Below are 14,069 nucleotides of genomic sequence, written 5' to 3'. Positions count from 1 at the left end.
TAGCTTCACCCTGGGCTTTCAGAAGAGGTGCCTAATTCAGACTATTTAGTAAATTATCTCTCTTGCTTCTAACCAGGATTGTTGTGACATGGTGGGGGTGGGGGTAGTTGGATGTGCTTATTGTTGTCTGCCAGGTGTTACTGCAGCTAGTTATACATTTACTTTGTCGTTTTCCTCCCCGGTCTCCCAGATCTGATGGTGGAGTTCATCGTAACACACATGATGAAAGAGTTTCCTATGGATCTTTATGTGTAAGTGACCGAGGGCTGGCTGACTGTGAATTTATCCTCTGGAATGGGGGCGGGGAAATCACATAATGCACTTCAGGCCAAAATAACATTTTTCGGGCAGGTGGGCATTCCAGAAGCTCCTAGGTCTGAGCATATATTGTTGAGATGTTCAGTGTGCCAAGAAATTGTCAAAGAAATGAATTTCACCCATCAGACAGCTTTCCTAATCTGCCTGATCAACTACAAAGAGCTGCACAGTGGGGAGAATTGTCACAAAACATTGCGCCAGCCACCAAAGCCAAATCCTGAGCTGGAGACAAAAAGCCGATTTTGAAACACCAAGGACAGATAAAACAGGGATGTGAAGCCAGTCCGGCGACTGGGAGTCAATTGCAAACAACGTGTGTTCTGAATGCACACATAGTGCCAAATCAGCTGGCAAGTACATTTAGCCGGTGACAGTGTGGGGCTGTTATGGGGCAGGAACATTAATATTCTTAAGAATCATTTAGATTGCTTTGACCTAGGGGGTGACTGTGGGTCTATAATCAGGGATGTGTGTTATAAATCTGCAGCACATGCTCTGCCAGCCTCTAAAATGCAGCTGACGCAGGTCATAATCCCTAATGCAGTGCCCTCTGGGAATAGGTAGGCCTGGCCCCAGGGGCACTGGAGGTTTGGCCTGGGACGGGATTAGGTACTGTTATCCACCCTCCCTGTGCTCCTTGTCTCTTTCGGGTCCACCACTGAAAGGGCCTTGCTGTTTGTAGCCTGTAGCTTCCAGTCCCAAGGTGTTCCCCGGAACACTGACCATCAACTGCTGTTGATTTCGGAGGAATAAGAGAAATGATTTAGCTTTTACCAGGCTTCCCCTTGGCACTGCCTGCCTAGCTGTACCCCAAGACCGACCCGGGCCCAACAGACAGACTTGGATGGAATGGCACCGTGCACAGACGTGGTACATAGCCCTGTGCTGCTCGCATGGGTGCTAGAAACAGTGTCCCAGAGGACACGCCGAGCCTGGCTCGCTGCTTCTGTTTGGTTCCTTTTCCCTTTGTAAATAGAGTCCAATGTTAAATACGTAGCAAATGCCATGTTCAGCTAATGTTTAGGGTTTAATCTAATCACACGCTAACTAGGAATTTCAGTCCTTCCTACTGCACCTTGGTACTGCAGGGGATCATCTAACAGCGGCTGATGAAATGTGTATGGACCGTGGGTCTGACACTTGTAGCCAATTTTTAGTTTAAGCCCAATTTTGAGCAGCCTCCCTCTCCAGTTACAAAACTTTTTCAGAAAGAGCTCCTTTCTGCTTAATTTCTGGTGTGTGTGTTTGTTTGTGTTTTTTTCTCTTGGTACAAGAGACCTTTCCAGGAAATGTTGCTATTAATCAGACAAGGTGTCTTTAAGATATAAGAGTTTGAACAACAGGATTTTTCCTCACTGAAATTATTTGGAAAGCTAAAATCAACCTGGTCTAGCAAGTTCAAATTTTTATTTTTAAAATTTTGTCCTTAATGAGATCTGGTGCCCGGAACAATTCTCCAGATATTGGGTAGTTAATTCTGGAGTTAGTCACTATGAATATTTGAACTTCTGGGAGCTCTGCAAAGTCTCTGTGGAGTTTATAAAGCCTGCAGGGTTTGGAAACTGCTCAATCCAAAGAGCTGTGGGTCTAGGACATTGTGAAGTCTGGAGGCATAGCATAAGAGTTCTTAAGATCCATAGACAATTAGTCTGGTATAGGACACTTGGAAGGATCGCAGACATCCCTGTTGTAGTTTTTAAGCTCATTAAATAGGTATCTGATTGAAGGAGATTACGAATGCTGCAGCCGTAGTCTGAATGTGTAAATTCCTTTAGCCCATTGGCTTGGGTCCAGGAAACTGGAAAGCTCTATAGAGACTAGCTGAGCGGGGCTTGCACGCTCTGGGAGCCAAGAGCTCCTGTTCAAACACCAGGGGTTTCTATTCACTAACTTCTCCTCTGAGTGCCTGCACACATCCCTTCCACTTTCGGTGTCTGCGCGCCCGGAAACCAAAACTGGAGAACTTTGTCCTCTACCAGGACCTGTGGGGGCACCGCATGCGCCTTCTGCACGCTTGTGCTGCCAGCCAAGGGTTCAAGGGGGCAGGGCTGCCCTGACCCCCTCAGTTCCTTCTTGCTGCCTGTGGTATATAGTCAACTCCTGTGTGATCTTCTCACATTCTTCCCCATTGTCCCTTTAGCAGACAGCCTGAGAGATCGTTACGGCGAGCGGGTAGTTTAGTTGGCAGTGTAGCTGTAGTTTAGACAGGTAATACTCGTTTCGTAAAGAATCTTTGTTTTTATCCTTCTTTCCTTCGAGCTTTTGGCTCTGTACGGGGACATGCCTGTATCCCATGGATTTAAGCGCTGTTCTGGTGCTAACAAATCTGGCCAGTCAGCGAGCCTCACTCCGACTGCTTAAAATGTTTGGGAGAAGGACATGTGAGGCATCAGTGCCCTATCTCTGCGGGGGTAAGACCAAGACTAAAGTTGAGGAAGTTTGACATGGAGACCTTCTGAAGGAAGCAGCTCTGTGCCCCCATTGGGAACCCCACCGCATGGTATGCAGGAAATTGGACTCGACTCTGTCTCAGAGCGCACTGCCAGACTTGGGGGTTTCCTTGCATTGAAGGGAGCCAAAGACACCATTCTTCTTCACCAGTACAGCATAAAAAACAGAAGTCGTCCAGCACTTTTGGCCTCTTCTAGCCAGAAGGAGCCTCTTCTTTGAGGGTTAGGTCCCCTACAGACTTTCACCAGAAGACTGGTACTGAGGCTAGAGCTAAATCAGCTCCTGCTAAGGTTCTCCCTGGAACCACATTCTAGCAGTATAGAGTATTGATTGTGGCACCTTATGCCAACTCCGTTGTTGGGCCCTTCAATGGCATCAACTTCCTCTGTGATGCACCCTGGTATATGGGTGCCAATGATCCCTGAGGTTTAAGCAGCAGCCTGGGACCTTTTGTGCCTGTCCATGCCAGACGCCACTGATGCAGGACGAAGTCCAGGTACCAACTGTTCCTGCCATGCAAGCCCCAGTACTGGGATCTTCGGCACCTACACATTCAGCACCATCTGGAACTGAGCCTTTATCAACACTATCAGGATCTGGGAGCTCTGTTGTGCAGCAGATCAAGCCCATGGTCCCTTCAGCAGGAAAGGCTCAGATGCTTCCTTCGGCACTGTCTGCTGCTTGATGGTCCACGTGTTGGTCTCCAGCTACTCCATCTGGTACTGTGCTGCCTTGGCATTTGAATGCTGACTCTTCCTCTAAGTCTTGTATATTGAGCTCTCATTACAGGAGGTCTTGCGCGTCTCCTTGTTCCTCTTCATGCAGGTCAAGGCCCAAGTATCGTGGCTCTGACAGGAGCAAGTGCAGAGGTAGGATGCCATGAGGTTCATCCCTGGTACCGTGTCATGTACAGCAGTGGCCTTTCTGGAATCCATGAGGAGTTCCTCCAGACTCAAGGTCTTCTCCTAGACGTTGCTCTACTAGATCCCCATCAAGGTGCTGTTCTCCATCTGGTACCGGTCTCGGTACTGACACCCAGTAGCCAGCAACTGGGGGATCTTATTCCTCTGGGTTCTGACCCTCCTGCTATGGCTGTTCAGCAAACAGTGGCGCAGACAGACACTTTAGTGCCTCTGCTCAACACTTCCTCATCATCACCACATGACACTGCTGTTCTGGAATAGCCTTTCCCAGGTCCGGACAATTATAAAATGTACCAGCAACTTCTGGAAAGGATAGCCACCTCCCCGGGTATTCAGAGTGAATTGGTCCAGGATAATCCACACCGGTTGGTGGATATTCTACCTATTAGATCCCACCAAAATTCTTTGGCAAACTCCCTCTTCTCTAAAAGAGAAAAGGAGTACTTGTGGCACCTTAGAGACTAACAAATTTATTTGAGAATAAGCTTTCGTGAACTACAGCTCACTTTATCGGATCATCACGAAAGCTTATGCTCAAAATAAATTTGTTAGTCTCTAAGATGCCATAAGTCCTCCTTTTCTTTTTGCGAATACAGACTAACGCAGCTGCTACTCTGAAATCCCTCTTCTCTGACACCCACTGCCAAAAGAACAAAGGAGAGGCACTAAGTTCCATCTCAGGGGCATGAGTGTTTTTATTGACATCCAGACCTTTGGTAGTGGCAGCTGTGAATGAGAAACCAAGGCCAGGGCATTCTAAATCTGCTCCCAAGGACAAAAATGCAAAAGAGCTGGACTTATTTGGGAGAATGGTTTATTTGTCTTCAGGACTGCAGTTTAGGATTGCAAACCATCCGGCAGGCCCTCTTAGCCCATTAGGGTTTTTCCAGCTGGGACTCAGTGTTCCAATTTACAGACAAGCTGCCAGATGTTCCTAAAGAGGAGCGTAGAGCTGCACTAAATGAAAGCCACCTGGCGGCAAGACCATCTTTACAGGCTGCATAGGACAAGGCAGATTTGGCAGCTTGAGTGTTGACACCGGCAATCACTGGGCATCATGCTTTTTGGCTACAGTTATCGAGCATACCAACAGAAGTCCAGCCAACAATTGAGGACTTGCCATTTGAGGGCCTGAATCTGTTCTCGGGAGAAAACAGATGAAACTTTGCACTCTTAAAGATTCTGGGGCAACCCTAAAATCTTTGGGCATTTATACTCCAGACCCTAAGAGAAAGTTCTGCCCACAGATCTCAGAAACAATCTCAGAATCATTAGCAATTCTAATGGAGGACAGGTGAGGTCCCAGAGAACTGGAGAAGGGCAAACATAGTAGCTATCTTTTAAAAGGGGAAAAAGAGGGCCCAGGGGATTATAAATCAGTCAACCTCATTTTGATACCTGGAAAAATACTGGAACAAATTATTAAACAATCAATTTGTAAGCACCTACAGGACAATAGGATTATAAAAAATAGGTAATGCGGATTTGTCAATAAGAAGGCATGTGAAACCAACCTCATTTCCTCCTCTGACAGTGTTACTGGTCAAGTGGATAGGAGGGAAGCAGTAGACGTGGTATTTCTTGATTTTAATAAGGTTTTTGGCACAGTCCCACATGACATTCTCATCAGCAAACTGGGAAAGTGTCGTCGAAATGAAATGACTATACAGTAGGTTGACAGAGTATACCCAAAGAGTGGTTATCCAGTGTTCACTTCTGGGAGGGCATATTTAGTGGGGTCCCGTAGGGGTCATTCATGGGTCTGGTACTCTTTAATATTTTCATTAGTGACTTGGATAATTGAGTGGAGAGTATGCTTCTAAAATTTGCGATGACACCAAACTGGGAGGAATTGCAAGCACTTTGGAGGACAGGATTAGAATTCAAAACAACCTTGACAAATCAGAGAATTGGTCTGAAATCAACAAGATGAAATTCAATAAAGACAAGTACAAAGTACTACACTTAGGAAGGAAAAATCAAATGCACAACTATAAAATAGGGAACAACGGGCTAGGTGGTAGCACTCCTGTAAAGAATCAGAGGTTACAGTGGATCACAAATCGAGTATGAGTCAACCATGTGATGCAGTTGCAAAAATGCTATAATATCATTCTGGGGCCTATTAACAGGAGTATCATGTGAAAAATGGGAGCTAATGAGAACTGCTCTACTCAGCACTGGTGAGGCTTCCGTTGGGATCCTGTGTCCAGTTCTGGGCTCCACACATTAGGAAAAATGTGGATAAATTGGAGAGAGTCCAAAAGAGAGCAACAAAGAGGATAAAATATTTAGAAAACCTGGCCTGTGATGAACGGTTAAAAAAACTGGGTGTTTAATCTTGAGAAATGAAGTCTGAGGGGGGACCTGAGAACAGTCTTTGAATATGTTAATAGCTGCTATAAAGAGGACAGTGATCACCTGTTCTCCAAGTCCTCTGAACGTAGGCCAAGAAGTAATGAGCTTAATTTGCAGCAAGGGAGATTTAGGTTGGGTATTAGGAAAAAATGGTCTATAAGGTGTGACAGGGTCAGGCCAGATGGCTACAGGAGAGTGATATAAGGTAGATATATTAGCCCCAGATTAAGCAGGTCCCTTTTCCCTGAGTAAGATAATGGGCTGTTCCAGAACAATCAGGAAGTTGCTGGAATCAATTAAGGAGGGCTAATTAGGACACCTGGAGCCAATTAAGAAGCTACCAGAATCAGTTAGGACAGGCAGGCTAATCAGGGCACCTGGTTTTAAAAAGGACCTCACTTCAGTTAGTAAGGTGCGTGCGAGGAGCTGGGAGCAAGAGTCGCAAGAAGCTGAGAGTGAGAAGGCATACTGCTGGAGGACTGAGAAGTACAACCATTATCAGACATCAGGAGGGAGGTCCTGTGGTGAAGATACAGAAGGGGTTGGGAGGAAGCCATGGGGAAGTAGCCCAGGGAGTTGTAGCTGTCACATGGCTATTACAAGAAACACTGTAGACAGCTGTGATCCGCAGGGCCCTGGGCTGGAACCCGGAGTAGAGGGCGGGTCCAGGTTCCCCACATCCCCCCAACTCCCTATTGGATACCAGAGGAGTTGACCTGGACTGGGGGTCCCACCAGCGGGGAAGGTCCCTGGCCTGTCCCCCGACCCACTAGGTGAGCCAACCTTTTCCCCATGCTGGCGAGCGATGAGGGTAGCTGAGTGGACGGCAGGTTTGAGCCACTAGCAAAAGCGGCCAAGCTGAGGGCGGCCGTGAATCTCTGAGGCGAGCAAATCTGCCAATAAGCACAGGCCCCACCAAGGCAGAGGAGGAACTTTGTCACAAAGGGTAATTTAAGCTCTGGAATAGACTTCCAAGGCTTTGCCAGAAGCTGGGAATGGGTGACAGGGGATGGATCACTCGATGATTCTCGGTTCTGTTCATTCCCTCTGGGGCACCTGGCACTGGCCACTGTCAGAAGACAGGACACTGGGCTAGGTGGACCCTTGTCTGACCCAGTGGGCCGTTCTTATGTTCTTAAGGCAGGTTGTGGAATCCCCCTCTTTGGAGGTTTTTAAGAACAGGTTGGACAAACACCTGCAAGGCATGGTCTAGGTACACTTGGTCCTGCCTCAGTGCAGGGGGCTGGACTTGGTGACCTCTTGAGGACCCTTCCAGCAGATTCTTGTAGCAGATTTTCATTATTGGTTTATGGTCCTCCCCACTTTGACTTGCCATTAGCCCCTTGAGTCTTCACAAAGCGCATGACAGTGGTGGCACCCATATCTGGATGACTGGCTGGTTTGAAGTTGGTTTCAGGCAATATTGGACTTATGCATGAACTTCAGGGCATTTCCTCATCCATCAGTCTCCTGTGCTGACAAGATGAAAGGAAAACCTGTCACTTCAGAGGATTTTTTCCTGGGTCTCCTCTTGCATTCATCTGTGCTATGATATTGCTAAAGTTTTTCTACCTCAAAGAGTTTTAGCACACTCTACAAGACCTCATGCAGCATCAGCTGCTTTCTTGGGTCACGTACCCATCAATGACTATTGCAGGGCTGCATCTGGGTCATACATTCACTCTGCATTGTGCTCTCCCCCAGGCCTGACGAGATGATGCTAGATTTGGGAGAGGGGTGTTGGAATCCTTGTTCAGGTGGACTCCAGTACCTTCCTCCATCTGGAATTGCTTGTGTCATGTGCAGACACTGAGATAAAAATAGTTACATACCTGTTTGGTACTGTCGTGCTTTGCAATGCACTGCACATGTATTTTGTGCTGCTCAAATCCTGAATTTGGGCTGGGGGTTAGAGGAGATAACCCTTGCGGCCCCTTCTAACCCTATGATTCTGTGTCCATTCCACAACCCACTCTCATTCCACCCTGCCTCAGAGTGGCAGCAAACTCTGGCTTCTCGTGTGATTCTGCCCCTTTATGCCCTTGGCTAGCAGCATGTGTGTGGAGGGTGCATGCACCGCCCTGACAGGTACCACTGTGGAGGAAAGTTCTCCGGCTTTGGTGCACGTGCACCTGAAGTGGCATGGACGTGTGCAAAGCATCTTGAAGAACAACAGTTTCCAAACAGGTATGCAACTGTTTTCTCTCGAGATCCTGCAGACTTTGCCCAGGAAGCTGCAAGCTCCACAGATGGACTTGTTCCTAAAAAGTCTGGAGGTGCTTGGGCACTCTGGTTGTGAGTTCAGTAGGAAGACTTAGACATGCTGTAGATCTGCCAAGTGCTACATTTACTGCTTTGGAGCTGGCGTCTGCAGGCGTTGCCTCTGGAGCTTAATCAGCACGGGCTGTAAACTCAGTGCTGTCTCCTGGACGCCCCAGGATTTTTGCTTGCGGACCTTGCAAGGACCTGTGTGTGCTTGTGATGCTGTCATGCGTGTGGAGCTGGTAAGGTCTGTTGCACCTGTAACTGATTCCAGATTCAAGGAAGTTGCAAGCTCACTGAACTCATCTGGCAAAGCATGTCAGTTCTGCGAGCCACATAGCTCCTTTTCATGGACCTTCTAGGCTCCTCATGCCAGGGCAGTGAATCTTCTAAACTCCCCGTGAGGAAGACTGTCCAAATGTGAGAAACCAGTGACCCAAGAGAGCCCTGGGGTATTGTTCTGTAAGTGTTTCTGTAGCACATTCAGTCACTAGGAGCGTGAATGCTGCCATGCGAGGTGCTCTCTCCAGTCTTGTCCTGGTGGCCCTGCTTCCCTTCAGGCAGCAGGCCTGAGACAGTGAGTCAAGCCCTCCTAGCTAGGGGCTTGGTTCAACTTGCCTTTCTCCCCATCCTGCCATCCGCTGTCTATTCCCTTCCTAGAAATCTAAAGGTCTGCTGTGTAAGAGTTTAAAATGGCCACGGCAGTGTCTCGGTGGTGAGTGATAATCTTGCTGTCCTCTCTCTGTTCTAGGCGGTGCATTCAGATCGTGCACAAGCTGCTGTGCTATCAGAAGAAATGCAGAGTGAGGCTTCATTATACCTGGCGGGAGCTCTGGTCAGGTACCTCGAACCATTTACATTCACCTGTCTTTGTACATGCTCCAGGAGCTGCTCCTCCCTTGCTAAGAGCGCTCTTTCCTTGGTGAACTTTTTAAACCACAGCTACAGCTTTTGTCAAAACTGCTCGATTTTCTTTTAAAAATCACTGCATGGTAATTAGATCCCTTTCAAAACTCCTCCTCCTCCTCCTCTTCGCCTCCTCTGTATCTGTCTTGGATTCTTCTTGGATCCTTATAATAGTAGCTAATCTGCCTTCTTCTATGGCCCTGATTACCACAGTATCCAAGAGCCTCATGTTTTTTTATATCAGTCCTCAGATCCCCACTCACCTGATGGGAGCAGCATTCCTTACTGGAGGCTATTTCTCCCTCCAACAGCTGGGAATAGCGGGGTGGCTGCGGTGCAGGAGAAGCTGGGTTTGTTGCAGCAGGTGGGCTACAGAGAGGCTTGTGTGAGGAGCTGCGCAATCTCTTGACTACAAATATAACCGGGAAGGCGGAGATGCTTCTAAACTCTGGCCCTTGTGTTGTTCACTCTGGGGGCACTTTGTGCCACTCCCCCCACTGAGCGAGAAAAGGTCTTTTAGGGGGTTGTTTTTGTTTCCCATTAAAGGGAGTCGGTGAACATTACCGTGGACACAGCACTGTATGCTTTTATCGGGTGGTGCAATCTTTGTATTCACCCTAACAGCCCTAATCCATCGCTCATTTCCAGGCTTCTCTTCCAGTCCTGCAAGCAGGAGAAGCAGCTGAGCTGTGAGGGTGCAATTACTCCCCTAGCCTTTGTGGGTTAAAAGAGAGGTTTCTGCGAATTGAAGGGGACCTGATCCCCTGTGTCCTGCTCTGGGAGTTGTGGTTCAGGTCTAGGATTGATGGCTTGGCTGGATTCATGCAGTTCTTGCCAGGAACTTGGCTAGAGGATGGCTGTTGAAAAGATGTGCTGGGGGGTTTCTGAAGCGGTTCTCAGTTTGCAGTCGAGTACTTTCCTTTGGTCGCTGTGCCCAGCTGAGTGCAGGGATATGGAAATGCACCAACGATCGGACTTCGTTTCAGTTATTTCATTTGGCCGTTTGTGACATGTGACCCATCCTGCCTTTCTCGGTTTATTCCTGTAGGGGGTGAAGTGGTGCCCTTAATTAATTAGTGAGTTCTTTCCAGTTGCTTTCTTCAGAACCCAGCCCCCAGAGGACAGGTTGTGTGGCAATGAAATCCATGCCAATAGAAACGGTATCCGGCAGTGAGTGTGCTGTAGTTGCAGGATGGAACTCAGAGCTGTACCCCACACCTCCCGGTTAGCTCATTTCTGCATGGCCAGGACAGGACTGTTCCCTACAGTACGTTGATCGGGGCTTTATCGAGTCTGCTTCTGCAAGTGCCAAGCGATAACCTTTCCACAACGTCCCTTAAGAGACTAGTCCACAGTTTAATGATCTCACTATGAGGAATCATTATAAACCTAAACTTTCCTTTCTAAAAATTTCGTCCCTCTCCTACTGCACTCTGAGACTCAGGACTCAGGGCATGTCTACACTACAAAGTTGAGGTGACTTAAGTTACGCTAATGTACAGCCACCGCAGTAATTAAATCAGTTGTGTGTGTCCACACTAGTTTCTGTCGGCAGTGCGTGTCCTCACCAGGAGCTCTTTCACCAACTGTCAGTGTAGGGCGCTGTGGGGCACTGACAGCTGGAGCCCTGCCAGGCGGGGCTGACAGTGGGAACAGTCAGTGCAGCGTCTACATGACACTGCATCGACCCAACTACAGCGACCTAAGCGCTACACTTGTCAAGTGGGCGGAGTTACGCTGGTGTAGTGGGTGACTTACACTGGTGAGCGCAACGTTGTCGCGTAGATGCTTACAGAATTAGGTTGATGTAAACTGTCTTACCTCGCCCTAACTGTGGGGTAGACCGGGCCTCTATATACAGGGTCAGTTTTGTTAGCTCTCACTAATTAGCTACTGTTGATACAAGGCTTAGGAAAAGTGAAGTGCTTTAGAAGTGTGAAGAGCTGTTTCTGCTCTGAAAGGAAAGCAGGGAAGAGTAAAATGCTCAGGAATGGTCAAGTGTGGGTGTGCAGACGTACCCTGCACACTTCAAGAGCTCAATGGTTTTGGTGAGATTCTGCATGCTCAGTGAAATCCTCTTAGGAAGAAATATAATGCAGCAAGGATTGTGCTGTTGTTTTTCCTGCAGGGAAATGCCACTCGTCAGCAGCTGCTTCACTAATTCACACAAGCCCGGGGAGACCTGGAATTAAAAGACACCGCACCTGGAACAGGTGTGATTTTCCTGAATGATGTCTAGGGCAGGCTGATTTCCGAAAGGCCGGCTCTCCCTGGGGACAAGTTGGGTGGTTCAAGTAATATTCCTTCATCAGGGAGCTGTTTGATTTCCCATGGTGCTCCTGCCACTGGCATGAGTGGATGGGGATGTTCTGCCCTCGGTCTGTTGGCCAGCTGATGCCCTATTGGGTTACAGAAATCTTTGCACCCTGCTCTGCCCTTTCTGAGCCCCCAGCTGGCATGCTCCCCATCTGCTTCCTGCGCCAGACCACAGACACGGTGCCGATGGCTGTAGTGCCACCAGGGGTCTGCAGAAGGGAGCTCCAGGTCTGCAAACCTTCAGAGCTGTGGAGCGCCAAAGCGACGTCAGCCTGAAGCTCGAGAGGTGCCTAACAGAGAGCCCTAGAGGCCTGCCTCAGTCCCTTCCTCATGTAGGAGGTGCACGGACTGAGGCCAGGGCTCTGCGGTGAGCCCTGTGGCGTAGCAGTAGCGAGCACCCGGGCAGAGATATGGGGTGGCGGACAAATGGGAAGGCTTGTGAGGAGCGACTGATGGGCAGGGAGGGAGTTGTGCATGGCACATCGGAGGAGGAAGGCTGCTCTAGGCATAGAACTGAGTGGGAGAGGGAGACAAAGGGAGCGTGGTGCGGAGAGGAGGCAGCAGAGAGTAGGGCGTAGGGGAATTGTAGGTGATGACAGCAGAATTGTGCAGACCCGTCTCTTCTCTTCCGGAGTCTAGTGTTGGCAGGTCTCTAAATAAGGCAAACAGCTTGTGTCCCCTCTACTGGAGAGAAGTGCTACCTCGGTGTTAAACGTTGTCTGCGCATGGGAGGCCAGCAGCAGCGCTGCCTCCGAAAGCTTCTGCAATCTCCTGCGGGGACTTGAGCTTTGGGCGAGATCTTTCAGTGAGACGCAGAGGAGTCAGGAATGCTGCGGAAGGAAACACAGCCACAAATACAACCCAACCCTCTTGTGTATGATGCTGCCGTCAATCAGTGTGTGGACCCCCAGTTGGACACCCTGCTCCTGGGCATGTGTTTGTGCTCACATGCTGTCACTTAGGGGCTTTTCCCTTTTCATGGTCATGTGAGTTTGCGGGAGAAAGGCAGCTAAGGGCTTGACCAGAGACCAATCGGATTTATTCTTTTACCCCAACCAGTTGTATTTTGAAATAAATCCATAGCACAGGATGTGCTTCGTAGGTATTAATCCTCCATGGCCAGGAGCATGGTATCTGTCCCTACCTAGGTGGGCTCAGATGCCCACACCGATTGGCTGGCTGGTGAAGCATGAGGGAAGAGTCCGAGTGCCTTACCATGAGAAGTGTGGGTGTGAAGCTGTCCGAGGAGCTGACCCCCTTGCAGTTTTCTTGCTTTTTAAAAATATGTCTAGTTGTATTTCGTAACTGTCAGCCAAGTCCTGAACAGAGTGACTCCTTCTGTGTCCACCAGAATCCTCTGCTCAGAGTATCCAGCTTATATTCAAGACCTTGAACAAAAGAAACTGGATAACATAGGGGTCACAGTGACAGGGGAGCTGCGCATTGGGTCCCTGTGAGTGAGTCCCTCCTGCTTGCAGCCGTCTGGTGACAGATTGTGCCACCTTCACCCTTGTCCAACCACATGGTCCCAGCACTCTTCAATTGGATCTCTGGGCTTGCACCCCCATTTACCGGCTGTGGTAAATGACAGGCCCTGCTGGGTTGGGCACCTGAATGCCCTTTACCTGCGGGAGCCTGTGACCAGCAATTGATTAAAGTGACTCAAAAACAGCTTCTTTGAAGCAAAATATTTATTCCCCCAAAGGTCCACAGCCAGCAGACCAAAGAGATAAAACAATAAAAGGCCTGTATGCCAGGTCCTACCAAACCTGTATCTTTTCCCTGCAAGGCTTGGGTAAGTTCCACTCAGCCTAGACCCCTACTCCTGGCCTGGGAGAGACAGACAGCCCCTGTCGTGTTCTCCCAGCGTCTCTGCCAGAGACTCATCTCCAGCCACTGCTGCCCCCTTGTCCCCCTCCTCTCTAGGCTGGGTCTTTCATGGTTTGGTGCCCCTTTGATCCTAGGCCTCGGAAAACTGAACCTGCTAGCCTGGTGGGAGCCAGGCAGGTGGGCACTTCCCAATTAACAGCTCCCCCCATGTTCCCGGAAGGACCCTGGGTCTTCCCTCTGGTCTTAGCTCTGTCATCATTTCGTTTCCTGTTTGTTTCTCCCCAGCCGCCTCCCCTGATTTAGTTCCATGCAGTCTGCAAGGATCATATCAAACAAGTACGGTGAGGTGCAGATGATACTCATAAAAACACAGATATGTCCCTCGGTCTCCACAATAGGGTTTGAACCCCGCTTTCTGGTTTGAGCACAGAGGTCTCCCTTGAAGCAACATGCAGCTTTCTGATTTCTCTTTCTCCCACTGTTGGCTGTGTGCATAATGATCTGTTTTAATACTTAATGACCACCTTCCCTCGTGGGCTTACGCTGTAGAGCTGTGCATTGCTGTTACAAGTTGCACAGGGGAGTCAGGGTTTGTGTTGCTTTGTCAGGAATTTAACTGAAACAGTTGTTGTGGAGCTTCTCTGTTGCCACAGCCAATTAAACACCAGCTATGCCCCAAAAAGGAAAGGCCAAGCCTCCGAGTGT

At 48.9% G+C, this 14,069-nt stretch overlaps 1 protein-coding gene across 4 annotated transcripts in view; it reads left to right on the top strand.

The window, feature by feature from the left end:
- Window positions 1–14,069, top strand: part of ARMH3 (armadillo like helical domain containing 3) — a 194,357-nt gene that overhangs the window by 65,359 nt on the left and 114,929 nt on the right. For 3 of the 4 annotated variants that reach the window (XM_075131116.1, XM_048857270.2, XM_048857269.2), the window contains 2 exons: window positions 191–251; window positions 9,064–9,152. The exons of the other annotated variant lie outside the window; for it this stretch is intronic. In XM_075131116.1, coding sequence (XP_074987217.1) covers window positions 191–251; window positions 9,064–9,152 — 150 coding nt within the window. The remainder of the gene's footprint in view (window positions 1–190; window positions 252–9,063; window positions 9,153–14,069) is intronic. 4 annotated transcript variants of the gene reach the window in all.

The sequence above is a fragment of the Caretta caretta genome, chromosome 7 (assembly GCF_965140235.1).
Source record: "Caretta caretta isolate rCarCar2 chromosome 7, rCarCar1.hap1, whole genome shotgun sequence".
Classification (NCBI taxonomy): domain Eukaryota; kingdom Metazoa; phylum Chordata; order Testudines; family Cheloniidae; genus Caretta; species Caretta caretta.
Note: the sequence above shows the minus strand (reverse complement) of the source record. Positions and strands in the feature narration are given on the sequence as shown.